The 26,143-nt window shown below is 32.1% G+C and overlaps 8 protein-coding genes across 10 annotated transcripts; 4 read left to right on the top strand and 4 right to left on the bottom strand.

Moving 5' to 3' along the window:
- The first annotated feature begins 492 nt into the window (after positions 1 to 492).
- On the top strand, positions 493 to 1,479 carry LOC107362382 (ubiquitin-fold modifier-conjugating enzyme 1). Its single transcript, XM_015929430.3, has 4 exons — positions 493 to 725; positions 791 to 922; positions 1,016 to 1,183; positions 1,263 to 1,479. Exons 1-4 carry the CDS (start codon positions 603 to 605, stop codon positions 1,362 to 1,364), a joined length of 525 nt encoding a protein of 174 aa, XP_015784916.1. The 5' UTR covers positions 493 to 602; the 3' UTR covers positions 1,365 to 1,479.
- A 1,532-nt stretch (positions 1,480 to 3,011) lies between these two features.
- Positions 3,012 to 6,034, bottom strand: LOC112538454 (uncharacterized). The gene is made up of 4 exons (XM_015929423.3): positions 5,123 to 6,034; positions 4,139 to 4,801; positions 3,776 to 4,035; positions 3,012 to 3,407 (listed from the first exon to the last, which is right to left on the bottom strand). Exons 1-4 carry the CDS (start codon positions 5,913 to 5,915, stop codon positions 3,165 to 3,167), a joined length of 1,959 nt encoding a protein of 652 aa, XP_015784909.2. The 5' UTR covers positions 5,916 to 6,034; the 3' UTR covers positions 3,012 to 3,164.
- An 855-nt stretch (positions 6,035 to 6,889) lies between these two features.
- LOC107362378 (uncharacterized) lies at positions 6,890 to 10,784 on the bottom strand. Of its 2 annotated transcripts, XM_089266602.1 has the most exons (5): positions 9,921 to 10,784; positions 8,568 to 9,230; positions 8,224 to 8,483; positions 7,773 to 8,159; positions 6,890 to 7,350 (listed from the first exon to the last, which is right to left on the bottom strand). In XM_089266602.1, exons 1-4 carry the CDS (start codon positions 10,714 to 10,716, stop codon positions 7,905 to 7,907), a joined length of 1,974 nt encoding a protein of 657 aa, XP_089122728.1. In that variant the 5' UTR covers positions 10,717 to 10,784; the 3' UTR covers positions 6,890 to 7,350; positions 7,773 to 7,904. The 2 variants fall into 2 exon arrangements, with proteins under 2 accessions (XP_089122728.1, XP_089122729.1); XM_089266603.1 differs by lacking the exon at positions 8,568 to 9,230.
- A 1,192-nt stretch (positions 10,785 to 11,976) lies between these two features.
- LOC107362375 (uncharacterized) lies at positions 11,977 to 15,915 on the bottom strand. The gene is made up of 5 exons (XM_015929418.3): positions 15,381 to 15,915; positions 14,147 to 15,211; positions 12,802 to 13,464; positions 12,453 to 12,712; positions 11,977 to 12,388 (listed from the first exon to the last, which is right to left on the bottom strand). Exons 2-5 carry the CDS (start codon positions 14,949 to 14,951, stop codon positions 12,134 to 12,136), a joined length of 1,983 nt encoding a protein of 660 aa, XP_015784904.1. The 5' UTR covers positions 14,952 to 15,211; positions 15,381 to 15,915; the 3' UTR covers positions 11,977 to 12,133.
- Positions 15,916 to 16,137: 222 nt separating this feature from the next.
- LOC107362381 (ubiquitin-fold modifier-conjugating enzyme 1) lies at positions 16,138 to 17,100 on the top strand. Of its 2 annotated transcripts, XM_015929429.3 has the most exons (4): positions 16,138 to 16,344; positions 16,410 to 16,541; positions 16,637 to 16,804; positions 16,884 to 17,100. In XM_015929429.3, the coding sequence occupies exons 1-4, from the start codon at positions 16,222 to 16,224 to the stop codon at positions 16,983 to 16,985; spliced, it is 525 nt and encodes a 174-aa protein (XP_015784915.1). In that variant the 5' UTR covers positions 16,138 to 16,221; the 3' UTR covers positions 16,986 to 17,100. The 2 variants fall into 2 exon arrangements, with proteins under 2 accessions (XP_015784915.1, XP_089122730.1); XM_089266604.1 differs by lacking the exon at positions 16,410 to 16,541.
- A 183-nt stretch (positions 17,101 to 17,283) lies between these two features.
- LOC107362376 (uncharacterized) lies at positions 17,284 to 19,629 on the top strand. The gene is made up of 3 exons (XM_015929425.3): positions 17,284 to 17,697; positions 17,768 to 18,006; positions 18,069 to 19,629. The coding sequence occupies exons 1-3, from the start codon at positions 17,598 to 17,600 to the stop codon at positions 18,993 to 18,995; spliced, it is 1,266 nt and encodes a 421-aa protein (XP_015784911.1). The 5' UTR covers positions 17,284 to 17,597; the 3' UTR covers positions 18,996 to 19,629.
- Positions 19,618 to 23,239, top strand: LOC107362374 (ras and EF-hand domain-containing protein-like). The gene is made up of 12 exons (XM_015929417.2): positions 19,618 to 20,239; positions 20,401 to 20,532; positions 20,605 to 20,791; positions 20,884 to 21,155; positions 21,312 to 21,369; positions 21,469 to 21,593; positions 21,663 to 21,754; positions 21,836 to 22,256; positions 22,393 to 22,507; positions 22,583 to 22,699; positions 22,770 to 22,846; positions 22,919 to 23,239. Exons 1-12 carry the CDS (start codon positions 19,884 to 19,886, stop codon positions 23,025 to 23,027), a joined length of 2,061 nt encoding a protein of 686 aa, XP_015784903.1. The 5' UTR covers positions 19,618 to 19,883; the 3' UTR covers positions 23,028 to 23,239.
- Positions 23,240 to 23,267: 28 nt separating this feature from the next.
- ND-ASHI (NADH:ubiquinone oxidoreductase subunit ASHI) lies at positions 23,268 to 24,330 on the bottom strand. Its single transcript, XM_015929428.3, has 5 exons — positions 24,132 to 24,330; positions 23,823 to 24,040; positions 23,695 to 23,762; positions 23,520 to 23,616; positions 23,268 to 23,431 (listed from the first exon to the last, which is right to left on the bottom strand). The coding sequence occupies exons 1-5, from the start codon at positions 24,223 to 24,225 to the stop codon at positions 23,369 to 23,371; spliced, it is 540 nt and encodes a 179-aa protein (XP_015784914.1). The 5' UTR covers positions 24,226 to 24,330; the 3' UTR covers positions 23,268 to 23,368.
- Between the last annotated feature and the right edge of the window lie 1,813 nt (positions 24,331 to 26,143).

Consider the following 26,143-nt stretch of genomic DNA (forward strand, 5'->3'; position numbering starts at 1 on the left):
ATTTCAATTACCAATAAATTATCAATAACTATTGACATAATTTTTTTCAATCTTGGCAAGGACAATTGGTTAGCAAAAAAGCACGAATAATGATGTAATTCAGATCGTAAATTGCTGTTTTTTTTCTTTGTTATTCAACACTCATACTGATCTCTTGATCAATTTGAACATGAGACAAAGAAAATTTTTGTTAGAGCACAATGGACTAACTTCATGGGAATTTATTAGCTGACAACAAATAGTTAATTTGATACGATCAAGAAGCTAAAATCCAGTTACTGTTGAGAACCTAGTAAAATAATTAATGCATGGTATCGAGTACATCTTAATGTATTCGAGATATATCGAGTAAAGCTTCAAAATTTCAAAAGAACAATACAATTCATATTTGAAATGTTAATCATGACCTTTAAATGTAATTTATGTCCGACGGGCAATTTGTAAAACATTAACAAATTACCATGGAAACAAAAGGTAGCCTCAAATTGAATTGGATATTGACACGTTCAACTGTACTACAGATGGTTGTGTAAAGTCTGTTTACTTTTCTCTCTCGTTCTGTCTCTTCACACATCTTTCAACTGTCACCTTAATTAAGCAAAATGGTAGACGATGCTACCCGTAAAACATTAAGTAGTATACCTTTATTAAGGACTAAAGCAGGTCCCAGGGATAAAGAATTGTGGCCACAACGACTCAAGGAGGAACTTCAAGCTTTAATAGAGGTATGTTCATGATTGATTTACATTTAAAAGCCTTTACTCATTATCAATCTACCCTTTTCATTTAGTACGTCAAACAAGTTCGCCAAAATGAGAATGATTGGTTCCGATTAGAGCATAACAAAGACGGTACCAAATGGTTTGGTAAATGTTGGTATATCCATGAACTCCTCAAATATGAATTTGAAATTGAATTTGATGTAAGATTTTACTTTTAAAAATTCATTGAATCCATTAAAATGATGTAATTTGATTACGATTTATTTCTATCATGATTTGTTTCTTTTTTCTAGATACCAGTTACTTACCCAACTACTGCCCCTGAAATAGCCATCCCCGAATTAGATGGGAAAACGTCAAAAATGTATCGTGGTGGAAAGATTTGCTTATCCGATCATTTCAAGCCTTTATGGGGCAAAAATGTTCCAAAGTTTGGAATTGCTCATGCGATGGCTTTAGGGGTAATTCAATTTTGTCAAGATTTCACTATTTTTCTCAATCAAATTTCTAATGAAAACTTCTGTTAATTTTTCCATTCAGCTTGGTCCTTGGTTAGCCGTTGAGATTCCTGATTTAATTGCTCGTGGAGTAGTGGTCCATAAAGAAAATCAGTCCTCCAGCCAATCCAACGCCGAAAATTAGTTAAAGCTATAAACTTCTTAAATCATCAGCTATAATGCACTCTCAATCCTGGTTTAATATGAATCAAACATTTCATAAAAATATTAAAAAATGAATATATTTAACAATCAGTAAATGAATCGTGTCTGAATATGATACCAAAATTTTCTTTATATTGTTGAACTCACTTAGGCCTTAACTATGCACATCAATTAGGTTAGATACTGAATTAGTTTTATATTCACTGTGGACATTTTATGATTTGTTTTTGTAAAACAAAGTTAATATTAGCATACAGCCCCTTATAGCTCAGCATATGTCAACATATTTGTTTGTGCATCAACAATCTTTTTCATTTAATCGAATTTATTTTTTATTTTTTATTGATATTTTAATTATTTTACTTTTACACTTTCGTTTTTAACTACATTTCCTAAACTAGACAAGAATTTACAATTTGTATCTTTGCTTCAAACATATGTAAAATCTGGCGTTTCAAATTAACCGCGGTTACTTGGTATCGCAACAGGCCTCTAAATTTAAAATTTTGTTTTTGTCAACAAGTTGCTTTTATTGTTTACATTAGAGATGGGCGATTTTCGATCACAGGGGTGATCGATCTTTTCGATCGATCATTTTACTAAGTCGATCGATCTCTTAATCTAGCGATAAATATCGATCTGAAATTTTTCGATATTTGAGCTTCTTTTCACTTTTTTTTGTCACAAAAAACACTTTAACAGACCATTTTAATTAAAACAAACTTCTGATATCGAGCAGAGGATGTGTCGATATGATCGATCTCCTTTAAAATTGATCACGATCAAATTTTTCGCTCCGATTATCGATCTTTTCGATCGATCAATCATATCGGAACATCTCTAGTTTACATGTACATGTATATGTAAAAGAAATGTTAAAGAAAATGAATGGTCATTCGAAAGTCTAGTCTCTGGTCAGTAATTAACTTCTAATTCTAACTCAAAAGTTAATTCTACAGAATCATACATAGTTAAAGTGAAAATGAAGATAGGCGATACTAATTATAAAGTGATCTAAACTAGTTTTAGATGGAATGGGACGGAATTCAAACATCATTGATGATAAACTTGAATTTGATTCCTTCCCTTTGAATTAAGTGCCCAAAATAATATAAGTTTTAATTTCATTATTGTAATCATTGTTTTTTTATGAAATATTTCTGAACCAACAAATAACATTGGGTGATAACATTGCTGAATAATGCTTATCGAAATCAAAGTATATATTAGCTAGAAAAATATTGATGAGAGACTTGCCATTGTTATTTATCGACGATAATATCTGCAGTGTTTGAATCATTTAGAAGAGACATGGGTTAATTCAATAATGATATAACTATGATATTTTTACGAATATTCAATTGTTGAATTAGTGGACAAACAAATTTACCAGCAAACCCTTCCAAAATTAGCTTCAACATCTTTCTCTATAGATTTATTCTCAATTTTTACATTTATTGATTGAAATTAAATTTGAACAGATTGTCTTGATTAGATACTGGATTTAAAAGTCTTGCTAGTTACGCCTTGTGTCCTAACTAGACTGTTACCCAAAATTGATCGATCCACAACAAATGAATCATTTGTCTTTGGTGACTATGAATTTGGTTACTTTACATGTATTTCTATGTAAATTGCTGTGAAATATTTTTTTGTACAATCTCCTTTTGGTCTTCTCTCTACAGGCATTCCTACCGATCGGCTTTAAACTCGTTAAAAAGTTGCGCAGGTATCATAAATCACCTGTTGCTAAACAATATCTTTCTTGAGTTTATAGACATCAAGGAAGTACAATTTTTCGGCAGTAACAATATTTCCGAAGAACTCTATCGTCGATGCATGATGATTGATTACCATAGGCATTGAGTCTTGAAATGTCTCCTTCAAGAACCCAATCATCAATATCAAAGTTGTCCAAATTTGTTGTATTTTTTAAGTAAAGCTGTGCTTGAAAAACTGCATCCGAAGGCTTGGCGGATATAGTTACTTCAACGCGATTGGATTCTCCAGGTAATCGAACAATCTAAATCAAAAATGTGAACATATAAATAAATAGTGTGCCAACTAGTGGGCCTCACTGAAGACCAAAATCAACAATGTATTTCAAAACAATGTAGAGCGCTATGGACAAAAATAAGTGTGCAAAGGTGATCGAGGTTTCAACTTTAATCTCGATTTTTTCCAACTGTCGAACTGTTGGAGAAATTTTTTGACAACACTAATGGACGGATTTTTTTTATGTCGGTACAAACTCAACAAAGTCCGAATTCTTAATACGACGGAAAATATTTTCGTCGATAGTCATAGTCCATTGTTCTGGTATATATTGGTCATTTCGGTTGTTTTTTGGGTTTTAGTGAGACCCCGAACTAGTGTATGAGTTTTACTCACTTCTGATCTAAATATACTTTTGAGAGAAAGCTCATGGCAGATATTATTGTAGTCGGATAAAGCCTGATTGAGTTTAGTAATGAGTGCATTTGATGCTGTTTGAGCTAATTGTGAATCAACAGGGAAATTGTGTCTTTTTAAACATAAACAAAACTCCATGGGAATCAAGGCGTCTTTACAGGTTCTATCTAAAGGAACTTCTTCTCGCCAAACAGAGTAAGCGGCACGTTTAGAGTGATAAACGATTGGTTCATAGTTACCTAATAATAGAAATAATAGGAAAAAACAAAATGGTAGCTATTGATTATGAAGTGAGCAAATATTTAGAGATGATTTAATTATCTAAATGAATATTATGATTACCTGAAACAATGTCTTTCAACATTGCCCTAACATCTAACCAAGTAGTTAACCTTTTCTCGTTCATCTTTAAATAATAAGACAAATGTTGATGCTTATGTAATAGTTGCGGAGGAACGTGGATATTAAAAAGGGGCATTCGAGTTTCGATTTGTCCATATTCTGTCATGAATAAAGGTCCATAACGATTACCATGATCGCCCATGATTACAAAGACAGTGTTTTCAAGTATATGGCGGTAAGAATTGATGAAATCAGCAATATATTGATCAACAAGTTGAGCATTATTAAAGTCATCATGAGTGACTTGAATGTAAAAAGACCAAAGGAAGAAAGGTCGCTTCGTTTTGGTGACTTTGTTCAAGAATTGTTGGATTTGTTTCAACCAATAAATTATTTTAGGTTTTCCTTTGTAGCAAAATGAACGCTCCTGGTCACGTTGATCATAGTCCATCTTCAACCAATAAGGTCTTGGATACCAATCGGTTGGAGCTTTTTCGAAACCTAAAGCCTTGCAATCAAATAACTGTTGTTTGGGATCATCTTCAATGTAGCCAGTTGTATAGTTTTGTCTTTTGAAATCATCCCAAATGAATGGAACATCATCATAAGGACCTCCATTTACAGGGAAATCGAAAGGCCATTCTTCATAGTAGGGACGATATCCTAAGCATGAAAACACACAGAGTTGGAGAAAACCTTAGGTGAAAATGGTGATCTATTAATATTGCTGACTGGGTGAATAAATTGAATACAATACAAGATGAATTTCAAGTTCTTTGAATGTCATTAATGCTTGTAAGTTATGCTTAAGTCTGAAAGAAACATTAAACTCTTAAATTATTATACAAAGACTATTAATGACAAAATGATCCACTAATACACTTACATTATGAAAAAAATGCTAACGAAACTAATGGAATATACTAACTAGTACTAGTTAGTACTAGTATAATAGAAAATTGTAAACATAAAGAGCTTTTTTACCTGATAAAAGTGGCATCATATTCGAGAAAGAACCATCAGCCATTTTGTTTAATCCTCGAAGAATGAAATTATTAGACAAATTTGATAATGCTTCTCTCGTTTTAACCATAAATCGATTGAAATTGAGGAAAGACATTGATTCTATGATAAGAAACATCACCGATTGCTTATTCACATCTGGAATTGCATGATTATTAATTATCGAATGATCTTTGTTATTGGAAGATGTGGCATCTGCATGGGAAGGAACTCGACTGGGCCACGAATGGATGTTGCTATAAACTAATGAACCCGAAAGATTGCACTCGATATTAACAAACTCTACTCCAATTTTTTCCAGATCCAATTTATAACCAATTAATGGTTTCTTTTCCGGAAAATCAACATCTCTATCATCACCATCGACACGATAGAAAGGTTCATATATACAATTGAATGCTTTTCCCGGAATCCGCATTATGCGTACAATTGGATCAAAATCATTCATATAAGATAAGGATTGTCCTTGGTAAAGATTGTAAAGCGAGTTAAAACTTGCATTCTCTGGTTCTTCACACGTTATCGTTGTGTTCAACTTCTTGATGAAACCTTTAACAATTGGATCATAAGGATCCATACGAAGGGGAAGATCACACATCGTAGAGTTGGTCTCGTACCAGTTATCATGCTGTCTGTATACATTTTCATAGTCGATTTTGATAGATTTTGGTATAAAATGTAACTCACAAATTAGGTAAAACAACCAGAAACAAAATAAAACAAATATAATGCATTTCATGGACTTTAATCTCATCTCACAGAACTGTATTTATCGGAAGTATTAACATTTAATACGAAAGGTCGTCAATTCGAAAATAAATTATCCATCAGGTATCTGAATTATTCATTCGAGTAACATTCAAATATTTTCTCTAGGAAACGGAAAGTTAAGAGTAAAAAACTTACATCATATGGAGTAAATATTTATTCAGCCAAATGGTGTGATCTAGTCAATGATAAAGTTTAGTTATTTTTGGTTTAGTTATTCTCACATACACCCAAAGTACAATCAAAATGACCAATATGTACCAGAACAATGTAAAGGACTATGGACAAAAAATTTTCCTTCGAGTTAAGAGTTCGGACTGTGTGAGTTTTTTTGGATCATAAAAACTGAGTCCATTAGTGTTTCAATAAAACAGTACAGTAAAAAATTTCAACTTTTGTTGGTTCAAAGAAGCAGATTTTTCAACGAAATCTTTCTCTGGGGTAGCTTTTGAAGGAAAACCAGAAAATGAACTTATTTTGCGAAATCAAATTTTCTGGTTTTGTACAACAGATCACTTTGATTTTCGGTTAAATAGACCACTTTGTGTGACCATAAAAGAGAATTAACATGAGTAAACACGAATTCGAATTTGTTTTTGTGTGTCAGCGTAGAAAAGGATAAAATGTTTAATCAGATGTTGGCTAGCAAGTCAACTTTTAATTCCAGTCTCATCACTCTAAATAATTGTTGAGGTAAAAGGCTAATTATTAATACAATTTGTATAGACCAATCGCATAAATTTTACATTTGCCGTATTGTGAGAGCTGTTGATGAATTAAGGAGATGAAAAAAACATTAAAAGACTTGTTAATAAGCCATCTCTTCAAATAAATACGATTAAAGTTAAAGAAGGTTAAACGTTTAACATTGAAAAAATTGCTCGAGCTGCCTATTTGATAATAAGACGAAGGCTGGAAAAATATCCAATCACCTCTAAATAATTGTCGAGGTAATAGCTAAAGGAGTAAAGCAATTTACATAGGCTGATATTTATTTTGCCATAAAATTTACATAAAATTTGACATTAGCCGTGTTTTCAGAGCTGTCGGTGGTTCAAGGAGATGCAAAACACCAATGGGACAATAAACGACATGTCAACAAGTCATGCCCTAAAGATGAGTATAAATAGTGCTCGTTTACAACGTTAATGTATCATTTGATTGAAAAAAAGTCGACTAAGTGTTTACATTTTACTCAAATAATGTAGTTGAAGAAAAGTTTAACAACAAAACCAAGTGAAAATGAAATTCTCTCCAGTGACATCCTTGCAATCAAATAACTGTTGTTTGGGATCATCTTCAATGTAGCCAGTTGTATAATTTTGTCTTTTGAAATCATTCCAAATGAATTGAACATTACCATAAGGACTTTCACCTAACATCAAATTCAATCAGCCATTCTTCATAATAGGCTCGATATCCTAAATAGTATAAGAATTGAGTTATAAAAGACTGAAGTAATGTATGGATGGTCAATGTGTAGAAACAAGTGAAAGATATTAGGGGTTAACATAATGTTTTCAACTAGGTATGAAGAATAAGTTTCAGAAACATTCTGAACAGTTCATTTCTATCTTTGTGCAATGAAGGGACAGTATCAATCGTTGTTTCGCGAAATTTCTTTCATCTGACAAAACTGTGCAAGTTACGAAGTTTTTGCCCGTTTTTGGCCCCTTTGGGGCATTTAGCGAGACTCATAAATTTATAATAGATTTTTTTTCAAGTTTTTTCTGTTAGATAATGTTCCTGAGTTTCTAATAAATGTTTACTAATACATGTACATTACAAACGAAAGATGCTGTTCGGATATGAAAGGTTAGAAGCATAAAGAAAATCAATTTACCAGACAAAAGTGGCATTATATTCGGGAAAGAATTATCCCCCATTTTGTTTAATCCACGAAGAATGAAATTATTAGGCAACTTCGATCAGGTGAATTTCGAGAATTTGCGTAGTTGATATTATTGTTGGTGGATTATGGTTCATTGGGAATTTTTCGGCAGTAACAGTATTTTCGAAGAACTCTATCATTAATGCATAATGATTGATTACCATAGGCATTGAGTCTAGAAATGTCTCCTTCAAGAATCCAATCATCAATACCTGAGTTGTTTAAAATTGTTGCATTTTTTAAGTAAAGCTGCGCTTGAAAAAGTCCATTTGAAGGATTAACAGATAAAGTAACTTCAACACGATCGCTTGGATTGGATTCTCCAGGTAACCGAACAATCTGTAAATTCAAAACACAAATATTAAAATTTAAACTTGCTTTAATGCTTTTAAAGGTTACTCACTTTGACACTATGAACATCTTTGAGAGAAAGCTCATAACAGAGATTATTGAACTCGAATAAAGCTTGATTGAGTCGAGTGACTAACGCTGTTGATACTATTTGAGCTAATTGTGAATCAACAGGGAAATTGTGTCTTTTTAAACATAAACAAAACTCCATGGGAATCAAGGCGTCTTTACAGGTTCTATCTAAAGGAACTTCTTCTCGCCAAACAGAGTAAGCATCACGTTTAGAAGAGGAAACGATTGGTTCATAATTATCTAAAACGAAATAAGAGAGAAATTTAATCAAATATAGAAATGTCCTGTGATAATAATATTATCTACATGAATAAGTATGATTACCTGAAACAATGTCTTTCAACATTTCCCTAACATCTAACCAAGTAGTTAACCTTTTCTCGTTCATCTTTAAATGATGAGCTAAATGTTGATGCTTATGTAATAGTTGTGGAGGAACGTGAATATTAAAAAGAGGCATTCGAGTTTCGATTTGCCCATATTCTGTCCTAGATAAAGGTCCAAAACGATTTCCATGATCTCCCATGACCACGAAAACAGTGTTTTCAAGTATATGGCGGTAAGAATTGATGAAATCAGCAATATATTGATCAATGAGTTGAGCATTATTAAAGTCATCATGAGTAACTTGAATGTAAAAAGACCATAGAAAGAACGGTTGTTTCGTTTTGTTGACTTTGTTCAGAAATTGTTTGATTTGTTTTAACCAATAAATTATTTTAGGTTTCTGTTTGTAGCAAAGTGAACGCTCCTGGTTACCTCGATCATAATCCATCTTCATCCAATAAGGTCTGGTATACCAATCAGTCGGGGGCTTTTTAAATCCTTTAGCTAAGTAATTAAATAACGCGAATTTTGGATCATCTTCAATGTAGCCAGTTGTATAGTTTTGTCTTTTGAAATCATTCCAAATGAATTGAACAGTATCATAAGGACCTTTACCTACTTTAAATTCAAACGGCCATTTTCCATGATAGGGTCGATATCCTCAACATATCAAAACAAAAAGTTTAATGGACTCAGTTTTTATGTTTAACAAATTCACACGTCTTTACTCGAAATTTTTTGACTCCTTTTGATTAATCCCTGAGATTGAACACCATTGATTGTTTACTTTGTCTAGGTATATGGGCATGATGACTATTGAGTTTCTTTCCTTTTCCTTATTTCGTACCGCCAATGCTAGTATGGATAACTGGACAACTCTAATTGGGCTTTATCTCTCAATCTCCACAACTAATTATCTTCATGATCTCTTTCTATTTGATTTTTAAATCTTTGACTAACCTCTGAATTTTTTCATGGAAGTTACTTTGGAAGTTACTATTAATAGTTTTGTAACTGTTGCCTGAAAGATCCTGTTTTCAATTCTCAATTGTCTTTAGACCAACAAGGCAAGTTACCCAAGTGTAATTCATCGATTTTTATGTTCGATGTCTCATTAGATAGAGCTCAGTGAAGATGAATGGCCTTTTGGGTTCTCCTGTAATTGAGTGGTTCCTGATGTACTTTGGTTTTTTGATATTTTCATAAGAATCATTTTTAAAAAGCTCTAAAATTGTCTTAAAAGGTATAAGCCTAGTATTAAAAGATGCAGGAGTGGGTGCAAGTACTGTATGTAGATTTTGGGTTCGAATGGAATATGAAAAATTGAAAGCATAAAGAAAATCCATTTACCTGATAAAAGTGGCATCATATTCGGGAAAGAATTATCAGCCATTTTGTTTAATCCTCGAAGAATGAAATTATTAGACAACTTTGATAATGCTTCTTTCGTTTTAACCATAAATCGATTGAAATTGAGTAGAGACATTGATTCTATGACAAGAATCATCACTGATTGCTTATTTACATCTGGTGTTGGATAATTATTAATCATCGAATGATTTTTATTATTGGAAGATGTGGCATCTGCATGGGAAGGAACTCGACTGGGCCACGAATGGATGTTACTATAAACTAATGAACCCGAACGATTGCATTCGATATTAACAAACTCTACTCCAATTTTTTCCAGATCCAATTTATAACCAATTATCGGTCTTTTTTCCAAATATTGAATTCTGTTATCATCAATACCTTCACGATCAAATGGTTCATATATACAATTGAATGCTTTTCCCGGAATCCGCATTATGTGTACGATTGGATCAAAATCATTCATATAAGATAAGGATTGTCCTTTGTAAAGATTGTAAAGCGAGTTAAAACTTGCATTCTCTGGTTCTTCACACGTTATCGTTGTGTTCAACTTCTTGATGAAACCTTTAACAATTGGATCATAAGGGTCCATACGAAGGGGAAGATCACACATCGTAGAGTTGGACTCGTACCAGTCATCATGATTTTTGTATACATTTTCTTGATTATTTGTCGTAGATTTGTCAATAAATTGTAATCCACAAATAATGTAAAACAAGCAGAAACAAAATAAAACAAATTTTATGCATTTCATGGACTTTAATTGCTTCATACTTAACTTCAATTAATTGAGAAAATAAAACATAACTTTGGAATGGGATATCATGTGACGATAAATGAATTATCAGGTGTTTAAATTTTAATAACGCGCACATAAAGACTTCTTTCTGTAGGAAACGGAAATCCTTATCAGGATATTTCAAAAGTGTTTTCAAGTATATGATGATAAGAATTGTTGAAATCAGCAATTAGTGATCAATGAGTTGAAGATCACTCACCTCATTATGAGTAACTTGAATGTAAAAAGACCGAAGGAAGAACGATTGCTTCGTTTCGTAAACTTAGGGCAGAAATTATTTGATTTGTTTCAACCAATAAATAATTAATACTTCTGGCATCTGTTTGTAACAGAATCTATGAAACCCGTTTGATTGGCCATTTTTAATGTACAAGCAATAAGGTCTGGGATCAGTTTGAGTTTCATCGTATCCTAATGCTAAGTAATTAAATAACGCGTATTTCGGAGCATCTTCAATGTAGCCAGTTGTATAGTTTTGTCTTTTGAAATCATTCCAAATGAATTGAACATCGTCATAAGGACCTTTACGAACTTCAAATTCAAACGGCCATTACATGACTTCATGGGAATTTTGAACATCATTGAAACATAATTGCTTCTTCATGTAATAATCTTGAATGAATAATTCACTCAATACTTTAAATGGTTTCAATTTCATTCTTCGCATTGAGTTCCAATTATTTATATTTCTCTCTATAAGCTTTTCCAATAATCTCATATGTATTAATATCTCTGGATATCATTTCTTATAATAGATAACTGATAACAGACTAACATCCTCAATCAATCTGACAGAAGTACCAAGTTTTCCGGTTACGGTAACGTTCAGGAGCTTTAGTATTGAAGTCCATCATTGGGAATCCAGTTAAATTGGCGCAATCATAACTCGTTCCGCGCCCTTCTCGTTTAAGCAACTCTTCAGCAATATCGTCTTTTTATGTTGAATATTAGTACAACGTTGCCCTCAAAAAGACTAGAATATGTATGAATCTGATTTTTGAAACCTTTGATAACTTGAAATTTTTCGTTCTTTAATTTATAATCGCTCATTTTAATTTAAACCAACAAATGGACAGAAATTTTACTAATTATATGGACATTTTTTCTGTGCAAATATTAAATATGTCTTTGGCTTCAATGGACTAAATATCCTTTGATCATTAACTATTTTTGAATTAAGATGAGATGTTGTCGATGAAATGGAAAATCAACCAATCTAATGAAAGACTGAGAAGCTGTCAGAAGGTTGATTATATTTTCGAACAGCAATTATTTGAGAAAATATGGAACGAAAAAAAAGATGAGATCGATTTTCAATTTTGGTATTTTCTTTTTGATCAGGGGAATTTCGAGAATTTGCGTAGTTGATATTATTTTTGGTGATTATGGTTCATCGGGAATGTATAATTTTTCGGCAGTAACAGTATTTCCGAAGAACTCTATCGTTAATGCATGATGATTGATTACCATAGGAATCGAGTCTCGAAACATCTCCTTCGAGAATCCAATCATCAATACCTGAGTTGTTTAAATTTGTTGCATTTTTTAAGTAAAGCTGCGCTTGAAAAAGTCCATTTGAAGGATTAACAGATAAAGTAACTTCAACACGATCGCTTGGATTGGATTCTCCAGGTAACCGAACAATCTGTAAATTAAAAACACAAATATTAAAATTTAATAAAGTAAAATGTTTTTCAAAGGTTACTCACTTTGACACTATGAACATCTTTGAGAGAAAGCTCATAACAGAGATTATTGAACTCGAATAAAGCTTGATTGAGTCGAGTGACTAACGCTGTTGATACTATTTGAGCTAATTGTGAATCAACAGGGAAATTGTGTCTTTTTAAACATAAACAAAACTCCATAGGAATCAAGGCGTCTTTACAAGTTCTATCTAAAGGAACTTCTTCTCGCCAAACAGAGTAAGCATCACGTTTAGAAGAGGAAACGATTGCTTCATAATTACCTAAAACGAAATAGGAAAGAAATGTTAGCAATATCAAATATAGGAATGTCCTGTGATAATAATATTATCTAAATGAATATTATGATTACCTGAAACAATGTCTTTCAACATTTTCCTAACATCTAACCAAGTAGTTAACCTTTTCTCGTTCATCTTTAAATAATAAGCCAAATGTTGATGCTCATGTAATAATTGAGGAGGAACGTGAATATTAAATAGTGGCATTCGAGTTTCGATCTGTCCATATTCTGTCCTAGATAAAGGTCCAATACGATTACCATGATCTCCCATGATTATAAAAACAGTGTTTTCAAGTATATGGCGGTAAGAATCGATGAAATCGGCAATATATTGATCAATAAGTTGAGCATTATTAAAGTCATCATGAGTAACTTGAATGTAAAAAGACCAAAGGAAGAACGGTTGCTTCGTTTTGGTGACTTTGTTCAGGAATTGTTTGATTTGTTTTAACCAATAAATTATTTTAGGTTTCTGTTTGTAGCAAAATGTTAGAGACTCGATTCCTTGTTCATAATCCATTCTTAACCAATAGGGTCTAGTATACCAATCAGTCGGAGGCTTTTTAAATCCTTTAGCTAAGTAATTAAATAACGCGAATTTGGGATCATCTTCAATGTAGCCAGTTGTATAGTTTTGTCTTTTGAAATCATCCCAAATGAATTGAACATCATCATAAGGACCTTTACCAACTTCAAATTCAAAGGGCCATTCTCCATAATAGGGTCGATATCCTGAAAAAAGTTAAATAAAAGTATTGAAACAAGGGCGTGGAAAATCTGGTTGATTAAATAAATTGAATAAATTTACATTTTTATTTTCTCAAGATTGGCTCTGAATATCAAGTTATTTGAATGTACTGAATGTTTTGAAGGAATAGTAGACAGTTTACGATTACATCTATAGAAATCTACCTCTTTTTTCTCGTGAAGATTATTAAGCTGGTTGCATGTTCATTAACCAAAATTTTGACAGCTATTTAAAAATTTGCAAACTCAACATAATTATCTCATTTTATTTAGATATTAGAATTCAAAATCGATTTGAAAAGATAGCGCATATGCGGTAAACACTATCAAGCTAATAAAATGGGTGAAAATGGCAAAATAAATTATATCTTGATCTAAAAGGTTGACTGGATTATGAGAATTATTAGTTTCCTAGGAAACACACAAAGAAATCTTATTCATTAAAATAATTCAAATTAAATCACGAGATGCTTATTTTATGACGTAGAAACAGGAATTTTCGGTTTCCCCATATAAATGGGCCATGAAATTTCGAACTTAATTAGTTCTAACAACTCTAAAGTTAAATAACCATTCTAAAATGAAAAGGTAAAATCTCTACATTTATCAAAAAAATTAATTACAATTTCCATCGCATATATGGTTAGAAACATGAAAATAAATTTACCTGATAAAAGTGGCATCATATTCGGGTAAGAATTATCAGCCATTTTATTCAATCCTCGAAGAATGAAATTATTAGACAACTTTGATAATGCTTCAGCAGTTTTAACCATGAATCGATTAAAATTGAGAAGAGACATTGATTCTATGACAAGAAACATCACAGATTGCTTATTTACATCTGGTGTTGGATAATTATTAATCATTGAATGATCTTTGTTATTGGAAGATGTGGCATCTGCATGGGAAGGAACTCGACTTGGCCACGAATGGATGTTGCTATAAACTAATGCACCTGAGAGATAGCATTCGATATTAACAAACTCAGCTCCAATTTTTTCCAGATCTAATTTATGACCAATTATTGGTCTCTTTTCCAAAAATTTAATCTCATCATCATTACCATCACGATCAAAAGGTTGGTACAGGCACTTCAGTGATTTTTCACGATCTCGAATACGGAATATTCGCACAATTGGATCATCATCATTCATATAAGATAGAGATTGTCCTTGGTAAAGATTGTATAGCGAATCATAGGCTCCATCGTCTGATTTGATGCATACTATCTTATTGGGCTTTCTCCGGATTAAATCCTTAATCGTTGTATCATAAGGATGCATACGAAATGGAAGATCACACACCGTTGAGTTGGACTCGTACCAATCATTGCTATAATCGTATACATTTTCTTGGTCAGGTGTCGTAAATTCTCCAATAAACAGCAATTCACAAATCATATAAACCAACAAGAAAGAAAATAAAGCAAATATCATGCGTCTTTTAGACAGCTCTAGCTTTAACCCCATCTTTCTGAACTGTTTTTATCGATGGTAATAACAAATAACTTTGAGAGGAGATACATCAGGGTAACATTTGCATTACGTTCCAGAAATTTGCAAAAGAATGGGATTTGCCAGAACAATATTATCTGTCGATGTTATCATAAAGTAGAACCAGAATGATGTTTCATTCAGATATACTTCTCGGTAATTTAATCAGCATTGATTTCAAGGCATTGTGGCGCGTGACATCTTATTGCTGCAATCAAAGTCAATATAATGATGACCTGCGATAAAAAAATGAATAAAACAGGTTAGAACACATTTGAGATAGAAACCTTGCAAATTTTCTTTAAGCTTGAGAAACTCATTCAACGATTTTCGCTACGCTTAGATGAACAGAAATTCATCAAGCAAATGACAACATTGACTGAATATAAAAAAAATTCAACTTACCAGAAAATTAAAGGTTTGCTTAACAATGGAATGATGATGGCTGAATAATGGTGAAATAGTGATTAGATACTTAAGTTGCCTTCTTATCACATCTAAAAACTGAGTTTACCGAGAAAACAAAAATAAGATTTGAAAATAAAATACTTGAAACATAAATTTTCATCTCACACGGAACAGTGTGAAATTAATAGCGCACAAAAAAAATCTAGAATAAATCTAGCACTTAAAATAGTTAACTAAATAAATAACAAAACGAAACAAGCGGAAGACTTAATTAACAAACAATTCGAATGAACTGCTACTCTCTTATGAGTTCACTTTTAGCCTGTCGCTGCTGTTGCATAGTTCAAAACAAAGTAAATATCGATATTTTTCATGGACTCGATTAACCAAATAAATTTGGTGAATTGGACTACATTCAAATCACTTTTGTTATTTAATTCTATTAACTTGAGGATACAAATTACTTTCTTTAAATATTATTTCCACAACAAACACAAGTTTACTGAATTGTTTTTCTTATTTTAACACATCAAGTACTAGATATCTGATAAGATATTGAGTTCGCTCCAAACTCTTTTTGGCACTGAATTTGAAATTTTAAAATGAAAGCAATTGTCAATAACAATGGTTAATTTAAGGGTAAATGTTTATGTATATTGTTAAACTCACTTAGTGCCTAAGACGTACCTAGTGCCTACCATGGAAATAAAAGGTAGCCTCAAATTGAATTGGATATTGACACGTTACTGTACTACAGATGGTTGTGTAAAGTCTGTTTACTTTTCTCTCTCGTTCTGTCTCTTCACACATCTTTCAACTGTCACCTTAATTAAGCAAAATGGTAGACGATGCTACCCGTAAAACATTAAGTAGTATACCTTTATTAAGGACTAAAGCAGGTCCCAGGGATAAAGAATTGTGGCCACAACGACTCAAGGAGGAACTTCAAGCTTTAATAGAGGTATGTTCATGATTGATTTACATTTAAAAGCCTTTACTCATTATCAATCTACCCTTTTCATTTAGTACGTCAAACAAGTTCGCCAAAATGAGAATGATTGGTTCCGATTAGAGCATAACAAAGACGGTACCAAATGGTTTGGTAAATGTTGGTATATCCATGAACTCCTCAAATATGAATTTGAAATTGAATTTGATGTAAGATTTGACTTTTAAAAATTCATTGAATCCACTCAAAATGATGAATAATTTGATTATGATTTATTTCTATCATGATTTGTTTCTTTTTCTAGATACCAGTTACTTACCCAACTACTGCCCCTGAAATAGCCATCCCCGAATTAGATGGGAAAACCTCAAAAATGTATCGAGGTGGAAAGATTTGCTTATCCGATCATTTCAAGCCTTTATGGGGCAAAAATGTTCCAAAGTTTGGAATTGCTCATGCGATGGCTTTAGGGGTAATTCAATTTTGTCAAGATTTCACTATTTTTCTCAATCAAATTTCTAATGAAAACTTCTGTTAATTTTTCCATTCAGCTTGGTCCTTGGTTAGCCGTTGAGATTCCTGATTTAATTGCTCGTGGAGTAGTGGTCCATAAAGAAAATCAGTCCTCCAGCCAATCCAACGCCGAAAATTAGTTAAAGCTATAAACTTCTTAAATCATCAGCTATAATGCACTCTCAATCCTGGTTTAATATGAATCAAAAATTTCATAAAAATATTAAAAAATGAATATATTTAACAATCAGTAAATGAATCGTGTCTGAATATGATACCAAAATTTTCTTTATATTGTTAAACTCACTTAGGCACTCGTGACAATTAGGCCTTAACTATGCACATCAATTAGGTTAGATACTGAATTAGTTTTATATTCACTGTGGACATTTTATGATTTGTTTTTGTAAAACAAAGTTAATATTAGCATACAGCCCCTTATAGCTCAGCATATGTCATTTTGTTTGTGCATCAACAATCTTTTTCATTTAATCGAATTTATTTACTATTTTTTATTGATATTTTAATTATTTTACTTTTACACTTTCGTTTTTAACTACATTTCCTAAACTAGACAAGAATTTATCTTTGCTTCAAACATATGTAAAATCTGGCGTTTCAAATTAACCGCGGTTACTTGGTATCGCAACAGGCCTCTAAATTTAAAATTTTGTTTTTGTCAACAAGTTGCTTTTATTGTTTACATGCATCTTTTATTTTTTTATCATCATATTTTTTAAACTTCATCGATAATGGCACCAAGAGTAGCTTCTTCCAGGAAAATGGCTATCAAATTTGCCAATAGAATATCCAGGAAAAGAAATAATCTACAAAATGGCAGCCGCATTACAAGTAAGTTTAACTTTCTTTGTGCCTTTGTTATGGTCTGTTTTTACTAATTTTTTTTATTCCTTTTCTTTAGAGGGTCAGCTTATCAGACAAAACAGAGAACTTCAAGAAACATTGAAATGTTTCATGGACCAATTTGAAGAACTGCGATCTCTATACTTAAATGTTCAAAGTAAATTCGATCTCATGAAAGAGAATAACCGAGATCTTGCTTTTAAATATGCTTGTGCAACCCATGAAAATGAATTACTTAAATCCAGACTAGACCAAATTTCTAAAGAACAGTTCATCAAAATTTCCTCTTTTAAACGGGTAAGTTTATCTTGAAATACCAAATATCTTTCGTTCTAATGAAATCATTGTTTTTCTTTCAGGATCACAATTTATTCATGGAAAACTTGCATGACTTAAAGGGTCAGTTCAATTCATTTAATGATCGATTCAATGAAGTTATGGACGAATTCACTAACCACGATCCTGCGTCAATATTTCAAGAAGAATTTGAAAAAACTTTATCGCTTTCAGATATCTCTAATCTCGAAGACCTCATGTTATCTAGAAGGAAAAGATCAAGTGGAAGATCTGATGAGCTTGATCGACAAGCAAGAGTTAAAGAAATACTTAATCAAATATATTGTGAAAGGATAGACTTGACAGCGATGAGCGAGGAACCAAGTATCATAACTAGCTCACCAGCTCCATCAAATTTAAATAATTCTACCTTCAGCATCAACTCCAAAAAGAATGAATCTCACTGTGAAGACGCTGATAATCAGCTTTGTTCAACTTTATTAGAGCAGACGACAAATGCTTCAATGTTAGAAACTCCCTCATTCAGACGTATAGTGCCTCGAACTCCGCTACTTAATTCAACTGATGTCGATCTTTCCTCACCAGCTGACAAAGATAGTTGGATGTATAATTCTGAGATTTACAAAGCCACCCCGAAAGAAGCTGTTCTTTCAACAAGCCTTGATTCTATTCAAAATTTCGTGCCAAAAACTCCTAAGTTAACTCAACCTATGGCTAACTCATCGAACTGCGATTCCACAACTACAAATAAATCACAAGTGAATCGTTTAAGCGTTGCCTATCCTGAACAAAGTCCGATTACCTCTTACTGTACCAGAGCTTCAAGGAGACTTTTGGATTCCACATTATCAATAAGAGCAAGTTCAGAAAGTAACACAAATAACCTGATAGATGAAAGTAAAAACGACTCGACAAACGAAGAAAAACCTATTCGTAGATCAAAACGAGCTAGAAAAAACGTTCAACGTGTTAATATCAATAAAATGTAGCAAATGTGAATAGTCAAATTAAATTAAAATGGTTTTGATTTAGGTCAACCATTGGTAACAAAAAAGTAATACTTGGCGACATTGAAATTACAAATGTAAATAACAAAAGTGTAAATGTAAACATAAAAGAGTTAAACCTAAATTCACTTATAATGAACATAGCTCAAGGTAATTTACAAATTATAATACTAATGGAGTAATAGGTGAATAAAATAGGAAAAATACAACAAAACTATGCTTTTGTTTTGTTAATGTCGATTAACATGATTTACCTTCAAATGAAAGCAGATGGTTAAACATTTAATGGCAACTAATAACTGTCAAGTTGATTCAATTGTCACCACAATTTATTGGCATTATCTTCATTATCAACAACTCTGATCAACATCATCAATTCCTTTACTAGTTGGAAACAATTTTCTTCATTTTTGTTTATCCATTTATAACACATTCTAACATTGACTCTCTCCTCTTCTGCGAGACAAAAAACAACGACATCAACACCGAAACAAAGAAGACGTTTTTAGCTTTTTTGTATCAACTTAAACTTTAGTTTTCAACCATAATAAACAATTATAAGAAATTATTTTGATATAATTAAAGTTAACTAATCTGTGTCGTTTGTGCTATTAAAGACCATCAAACATCATTATTTTCATTGTGCTTGGCGTCTAAGTTTCAAGTTTAACTCTTTTCTCATCACGACAACAATGGCGATAATCACAGATGACGGATGATAAACAATTAATTAATCCATTATTTGCCTTACCTGTTATTCATAAGTGATCTTCAAAATCATTATCACCATTATTTTACCCCTAATTGACGGGTTTATCTTGTTTCTCTGATCAATTGATTATTTATTAGCTTATACATTAGAAGGCAAAGATGAATACAGAAACTCTTTGGGATTTGTTTAATGCTTGTGATGCTGATGGTTCAGGTTATATTGGAAGAGATGAAGTTCGTGATATTTGTTCCAAATTTTCAATTGAAACCGAAGATGCGGATGGTATTTTCGAGAGTCTCGATCGAGATGGAGATGGACAAATTAGTTTTGAAGATTTTAAAGAAGGTTTTAAAGATTATGAGAGAGATTTTTCAACGAATCCATTAGCTGACAAAATGAGACTTTTAAGAGCTGCAACCAGCGATAACAACAATAATCAAGAACCAAATGATCTACTAACCATCGATAATTCTCGTCATGCATCAAACCTTAAACGAGTTCGATCATTTACAAGGTAAGTTAAACTCTTTTGTTTGTATAATCGTAGGTTAATTGGTTTATTGTACTCCCTGATTAGTCCATAAAAAATGGAAATAAACTAATAAATAATGAACCGATTACTAATTTCATCTCTATCAATCATAATCTAATCTTAATTTGTTTTGATTTTGGCAGACGAATCAATCGAGCATTGGAAGCTGAAGAGCCAATCGAACCAGAGAAACAAGCAAAAATGATTGAAGAGTTGATGGATAGTTTAAAGAAATTAAAAGAGGAAAATGAAACATTGGCCAAATCATATTTAAGGTAATTTGATGAATTACATTGATTTTGATAAACAACTAATCTGTGTAATCACAATGTATTTTATATCTGTAGGGAGCGACGTGAACATGAGGAACATCTTTACAGGATTGAACAAGATGTCGATAGTCAAGTACGTCAGGTCGAACAACGAGTAACTGAAAGAGCTAAACAAGAGATTGAAGCTGAAAGACGATCATTACGAGAAATGATGAAAGATGAAATGTTACAACTACAGTCTCATCTCTCAATGTTTGAAAAGGTAACAGTTGTTTAATTTTATCATGATCAATTTGTATGACAAGATGAGTAATCTTAATAATTAATGTTCTTTTTCTATCCTCTTTGTTTTAGGTTGAAAGTTGGCTGAAAAATTCACACTCAGCAATGGAAAATGAAAGATTGGGTGAATTCAAATCTAAATTAGAAGAAGCTTTAGAAGAGAATCATCAAATGAGATTATCTTTACTGGATACCCAAACTACTGTTGCCATGATGAGAAGTGAATTGGGACAATTAAAGACTTTGTATGAGCAACGGTGTAAAGAATTGAATCAAGAAAGGGAAAAGGTTTTAGAGGTTGTCCACAATCAAGATTATTTAACCCGACAGTTGATGAGTTTACAGTATGTCATTACTTTTTTATTCATTTGTTGGTTCAGCTACTTGATTATATTAAACTATAAACAATTTCATTTATTCAGCTAAAATGATTTCCAAATAACAACTTTTTTTTGTTTCTCATTCTCATTTTACTTACTTTGACCTTTAAATTCAACCAGAAATGCAAATAGCAGATTTCAAGAGATAGCTGATAGCATCCAAGAAAGTGACAGTTGGGTAAGAAATAGAAATAATTTCAGGAAAACTTGAACGAATATCGTTTTAATTGGAGTCGAAATTTATTTAATCAACTCGTTCTTATACTCATTTGCATAGGGTCCAAATTCAATGCCATCAAACTCTTCCAACGAAATGCCAACCAGGATGAAAAAAGGTTCAATAGTTGGAGATTATTTAGGTTTAAATATTGATAAGCGACCAGCAATGTCTAAAAATTTGTCGTAAGTAATCTATTAATCATTAGAATCAAATCTAAGAAAGTAAAACTGACAATTTATAATTTATCCCAGAAAACTTGAAGAGCTTATTATCAGAGAGGAAGATTCTCGTCAAGGTAAATCAAATGATTCATCAACTTGGAATTCCAAGGAAGACGAAAATGGTTTGTATTACTCTCGTTCTGTTTGTCATTTGTCTAGATTATAATTAAATTTGCTTCGTTTATTTTTGTTTCCATGTTTAGACAGTGGATTGTCAACAATTACTCGTGATGATCAGGATGAACTTATATTTCCATCCACATCTAGTCTTGCCTCACCAGCTTACACTCGCGAAACAGGTTTTCATGAAAAACTTTCACCTGCAATATCTATCAATCAAGATGATCGTGATTCGCGATGTTCAAGTGCAATCGCAACAGAAGATGATTTACTCGATATACCGGGAATCAAAGAGATAACTGGTCCAGGGGAATCATTGTATAATTTAATTTTCATTGGTGACATGGCAGTTGGTAAAACTGCATTAATTTATCGACTCGCTCAGAATCAATTTTTAGTCAATCTTTGTTCAACTGTTGGAGTTGACTTTCATGTTAAATCCTATTGTGTTGACAATAATAAAAAAATTACAGTTCAACTTTGGGATACTGGAGGACAAGAAAGGTTAGTCGACAGACTCATCCCTTCGATTCATCAACTTAGAATCAAAACGACTTTCTTTTGTCTCAAGATGATTCAATTCTATTACATTTCATCTAATTCATTGTTATTTGATAAATTTAATGTATCTTTTACTCAGATTCAGATCGATAACCTTATCTTACTTTCGTAAAGCTGATGGAGTTATCCTCGTTTATGATATTACACTTCCAAAAACATTTCTCAATGCAAGAAACTGGATGAGCCAAATCAAGGTTTTGATACATTCACTTTTGATTTTTTTATTCATAATGACTACTGATTGTTTCTAATCGTTGTATACTTTACAGGAATGCTCCGATCGAGATATACCATGTGTTTTAGTAGGCAATAAATTAGATTTGCGGGATCCAAATGCTGATATTGAGGATCAAATAACTTATGATAGAGGATATAAATTAGCAGAAGTAAGTTATATTAAATTGAGTAATTTTAGAAATTGGTTTTTATTAATATATTGTGATGATTTACTTTTAGGAATTTAATTGCCCTTTCTTCGAAATAAGTGCCAAACATGGAGTTAATGTGATGCAAGCTCTTGAAGCAATCATAAGGTAAATTACAAATATACATGTTACGATTAACTTATAATCACGAAATTATTTATTCTCTTGTTGCATTAATAGGAAAATGATGGAGAAAGATAACAAAAAAGGAGTAGTTGATCCTAAAGCAGTTGTTAAACTGGATGCTAAGTCGGGATTTTGGGCTAAGAAGAAGTGCTCAACATGCTGATTTATATTTATTTCAGTTCATTTAAGGCTTGCAGATCCTTCATCATATAATAAACAGATTGGATGAAAAAGATCTTGAGACTGAAATGAATCTGAAATATTTGCAAATTTATTCACGCATACTTTCATCAGCATTGACATTCCATGAAATATCCGTCTATGTAAATTGCGATTTAACATTTTCAGTAACAATAAAATCTACTAACTCTATTACATTTTTTCTTTCAATGAAAATTAAAAATTAACATATTTAAGGTTATCTTTTTAATGATTTTTGAACTAAAATAATTGATAGCAATGTACAATAAGAGTTCTTATTGAAATAACAAGAAGTGACAGAAACTAGTCATAAGCTGGATCAAATGTATAGTGCACTTTGTCTGCACCCGGATATTGCTTTGGTTTCTGTAAATAAAGAATTATATAAAAATTAGATCTTTGAAATATACTGAGTAGGAAATAATGGAGCAATTATTGGTGAAAAAATATTTACCACAGCGCCATTGATTCGGATATCATAATAATCAAGAATTGAGTCTAAAAGTATCCACGTGAAAACAAATCCAAAAGACATCAAAGGGTAGTACCACCTGAGAGAAAATAAAATCGCATGTTAAATATAATTGGTTAAATTATAAAAGTAAATTATATACAGAATATATACTTACGCTGGCTTGTAAGATTGCCAATCAGGATTCATACCTGCAGGCCCCCAAAGAATTGAATCAATATGAACCTAATAAAAAATTAAGCCTCGTTAGAATCATTCAATTAGCAGTACCATGTGTTAACTTACTGGTTCACCATAGAAATACCGGTCATATTCATCATCATAATCATCGAATGGATCCCTTGCATCAAATCCAGCAGCTTGAAACTTTGGGTAATCACCATAACCTTCTTTCTCATCCCAAACATCATAATCTTCTGGAATTAAATTATATTTAGCTGCAGCAGCTCGTCTCTGTTCTTCCGTTACAGGTGGAGGCCCAGGTTTCCATAAACTTGAGTCAGCTATAGAAATTAATAGAATAAAAATTTGAAATATTGCATCACCGAAAATAAAACACTTATCAAATAAACAAAATATTGAATAGACAATTACAGTAGTTTTTGTGAATCTGTAAAGCTGTTAAAGCAGGATTAATTCGTAGTCGCGAAAGATTGCGACATAATATCGAAGCCACAGCATGAGCCATTGTTGATAATTAACGTAAACAATTGATTATTTTAATCAACTAGATTACAAATAACATGAAATCATAAATACAAAATCACATTAGCTGATTCCAAAATCAACCAAAATAACCAAAACAACCTTCAGGTTGAAGCTTGCATTAATACTTTCTACTAATCGATACTTTACCAATGGTATCGATACTTGCTCTTGGTTTAGCCTAATTTCTAGCTTATTAAATCTTCTGAGATCTCTCAGAAATCTTTACACTGAAAATTTGACAAGATTCCCATCCCAAAACCAGAAAAATATTCACAACATCTGTATACTAAAAACAATCTGATCTATATGAACTGTAATAACAAACCGAATAGGGTCTGCGGTCAAAGCGGACTGTGTAACAAACACAACAAACATCTTTCTAATAAAAGCCTAAAATAAACAAAATGAGTAAATGCAAAAATTTGACTTTCGACTCGAAAATTCCGAGTTAGGAATTGAAAATGGTTGGTTTGTAAGGTAATTAAATTTATCATTAAATTAACAAATTTTATACAAACAGAGTTTACAGTTCAAATTTCGATCGCTTTTCATATGCAGTTATGGGTCGGTTGTTACTGCAAAGACACAATTTTAACATTTATAAACGGATTGACTCAAATAAGCAAAATTGGGTGAAAATGAATTTCTTTCAAATTTAGACTCTATAAGTTTGTAGGGAAATGAAACTGAATCCATTTTTCCGAAAATAAAGCTTCTCTGATCGACATTTCTAAAGAGAATCGGGCTCGCAACTAGCGAAGCATTTTGTACAATTATGATAGCAGATTTTTTCATAAAACTCACAGTAGTGAGGTAACTTTTGCTGACCAACCAGAAAATAAATTATTTTAAGAGATAAAAATTTTCTGTTTACGTAGAACGAGAATAGCTCGATTTCCAGTAAACCGATCGCTTTCTGTGGCCGCGAGAGTTAGCGAGCTGAAACTTATTATTTGTCCATAAAAATTGTTGGCTAACATCTTGGGTTGAATACTTTTATCGGTTTAACAACAGTCATTTTGATTTTGACCATTGGACTTAAAACTTTCTGCCTCGATATTTCGAGAATGCTAGCACCTACAATCATCATTCGCGCACAAATTTAATTCTTTACTGCTTAATAATTAAATTTGATTAAATAAACCTCCATTAGCACAAGTTGCTTATGATATTTGCACAAGTACATGTAATAACTTATTAAGCAAAACAAACTCATCTTAACCCATTTCAAGGTAAATAAACCTCTTTTCTGGCTAAACTTGCGAAATAATGCAAAAAGTACGACCAAAGGCTCGAACATCTGATTAAAGAGTTTATACTTGGTGAGAATCGTGGAGAAAGAGAAACTGAAACTTCTAATGAACAGATCACGAGAGAATCGAGGTCAAAGTTGAAACTAAGATCGCCTTTTGTGTAGCTATGAACGCAGATTTTTTCTCGAAACTTACTCGATTTTACTAATGGAAGTTTCAATGGTCAACCAGAAAATATACTTCATTACAAGAAATAAAGTTTTGTGTTCTTGTAAAATCGATAAGTGCAATTTTCATTCAACTGATTTCTATGACGTTAAGAGTTAGCGAGCTGAAACTTACTATTTGTGCTTAAAAATTGCTGACTTGCATCATAGATTGAATAATTTTAACAATTTATCGGCCAAAAATTTGAGGTTCAATGTCTCGAGAAAGATATCATTCTTTCACCTAACATTGGTCCCATAATGGGCTATAACAGTATATGACTGAATACCGAATAAAATCTGAGCTAATTCACTTAATAATGAAGATTCTTCAAGAGTTGTGTCCAGGTTTTCAAATCGAGTCTCAAATCTGACAGCACAAGTAATAAATGCTATAACTTTTTCTTTTACTTAACCTTTAGAGTCTAAATACGTAAGA

Source organism: Tetranychus urticae, chromosome 1 (genome assembly GCF_039701765.1).
Source record: "Tetranychus urticae isolate SD_2017Ah chromosome 1, NJAU_TeUrti_SD_1.0, whole genome shotgun sequence".
Classification (NCBI taxonomy): Eukaryota; Metazoa; Arthropoda; class Arachnida; order Trombidiformes; family Tetranychidae; genus Tetranychus; species Tetranychus urticae.

Excerpts from the sequence above, each read along its gene's own strand:
- LOC107362382 (XM_015929430.3), top strand. The coding sequence starts at position 603 with ATGGTAGACGATGCTACCCGTAAAACATTAAGTAGTATACCTTTATTA. Across the intron at positions 726-790 it reads AACTTCAAGCTTTAATAGAG|TACGTCAAACAAGTTCGCCA; the intron begins GTATGTTCATGA and ends CTTTTCATTTAG. Across the intron at positions 1,184-1,262 it reads CTCATGCGATGGCTTTAGGG|CTTGGTCCTTGGTTAGCCGT; the intron begins GTAATTCAATTT and ends TTTTCCATTCAG.
- LOC112538454 (XM_015929423.3), bottom strand. The coding sequence starts at position 5,915 with ATGAGATTAAAGTCCATGAAATGCATTATATTTGTTTTATTTTGTTTC. Across the intron at positions 4,036-4,138 it reads GTTGAAAGACATTGTTTCAG|GTAACTATGAACCAATCGTT; the intron begins GTAATCATAATA and ends TTCTATTATTAG. Across the intron at positions 3,408-3,775 it reads AAAGTATATTTAGATCAGAA|ATTGTTCGATTACCTGGAGA; the intron begins GTGAGTAAAACT and ends TTTTTGATTTAG.
- LOC107362378 (XM_089266602.1), bottom strand. The coding sequence starts at position 10,716 with ATGAAGCAATTAAAGTCCATGAAATGCATAAAATTTGTTTTATTTTGT. Across the intron at positions 8,484-8,567 it reads GTTGAAAGACATTGTTTCAG|ATAATTATGAACCAATCGTT; the intron begins GTAATCATACTT and ends ATTTCGTTTTAG. Across the intron at positions 8,160-8,223 it reads AAGATGTTCATAGTGTCAAA|ATTGTTCGGTTACCTGGAGA; the intron begins GTGAGTAACCTT and ends TTGAATTTACAG.
- LOC107362375 (XM_015929418.3), bottom strand. The coding sequence starts at position 14,951 with ATGGGGTTAAAGCTAGAGCTGTCTAAAAGACGCATGATATTTGCTTTA. Across the intron at positions 13,465-14,146 it reads TATGATGCCACTTTTATCAG|GATATCGACCCTATTATGGA; the intron begins GTAAATTTATTT and ends AACTTTTTTCAG. Across the intron at positions 12,389-12,452 it reads AAGATGTTCATAGTGTCAAA|ATTGTTCGGTTACCTGGAGA; the intron begins GTGAGTAACCTT and ends TTTAATTTACAG.
- LOC107362381 (XM_015929429.3), top strand. The coding sequence starts at position 16,222 with ATGGTAGACGATGCTACCCGTAAAACATTAAGTAGTATACCTTTATTA. Across the intron at positions 16,345-16,409 it reads AACTTCAAGCTTTAATAGAG|TACGTCAAACAAGTTCGCCA; the intron begins GTATGTTCATGA and ends CTTTTCATTTAG. Across the intron at positions 16,805-16,883 it reads CTCATGCGATGGCTTTAGGG|CTTGGTCCTTGGTTAGCCGT; the intron begins GTAATTCAATTT and ends TTTTCCATTCAG.
- LOC107362376 (XM_015929425.3), top strand. The coding sequence starts at position 17,598 with ATGGCACCAAGAGTAGCTTCTTCCAGGAAAATGGCTATCAAATTTGCC. Across the intron at positions 17,698-17,767 it reads AAATGGCAGCCGCATTACAA|AGGGTCAGCTTATCAGACAA; the intron begins GTAAGTTTAACT and ends CCTTTTCTTTAG. Across the intron at positions 18,007-18,068 it reads AAATTTCCTCTTTTAAACGG|GATCACAATTTATTCATGGA; the intron begins GTAAGTTTATCT and ends TTTTTCTTTCAG.
- LOC107362374 (XM_015929417.2), top strand. The coding sequence starts at position 19,884 with ATGAATACAGAAACTCTTTGGGATTTGTTTAATGCTTGTGATGCTGAT. Across the intron at positions 21,156-21,311 it reads CGACAGTTGATGAGTTTACA|AAATGCAAATAGCAGATTTC; the intron begins GTATGTCATTAC and ends AAATTCAACCAG. Across the intron at positions 22,257-22,392 it reads GATACTGGAGGACAAGAAAG|ATTCAGATCGATAACCTTAT; the intron begins GTTAGTCGACAG and ends TCTTTTACTCAG.
- ND-ASHI (XM_015929428.3), bottom strand. The coding sequence starts at position 24,225 with ATGGCTCATGCTGTGGCTTCGATATTATGTCGCAATCTTTCGCGACTA. Across the intron at positions 24,041-24,131 it reads ACAGATTCACAAAAACTACT|CTGACTCAAGTTTATGGAAA; the intron begins GTAATTGTCTAT and ends TAATTTCTATAG. Across the intron at positions 23,763-23,822 it reads GGTATTTCTATGGTGAACCA|GTTCATATTGATTCAATTCT; the intron begins GTAAGTTAACAC and ends ATTTTTTATTAG.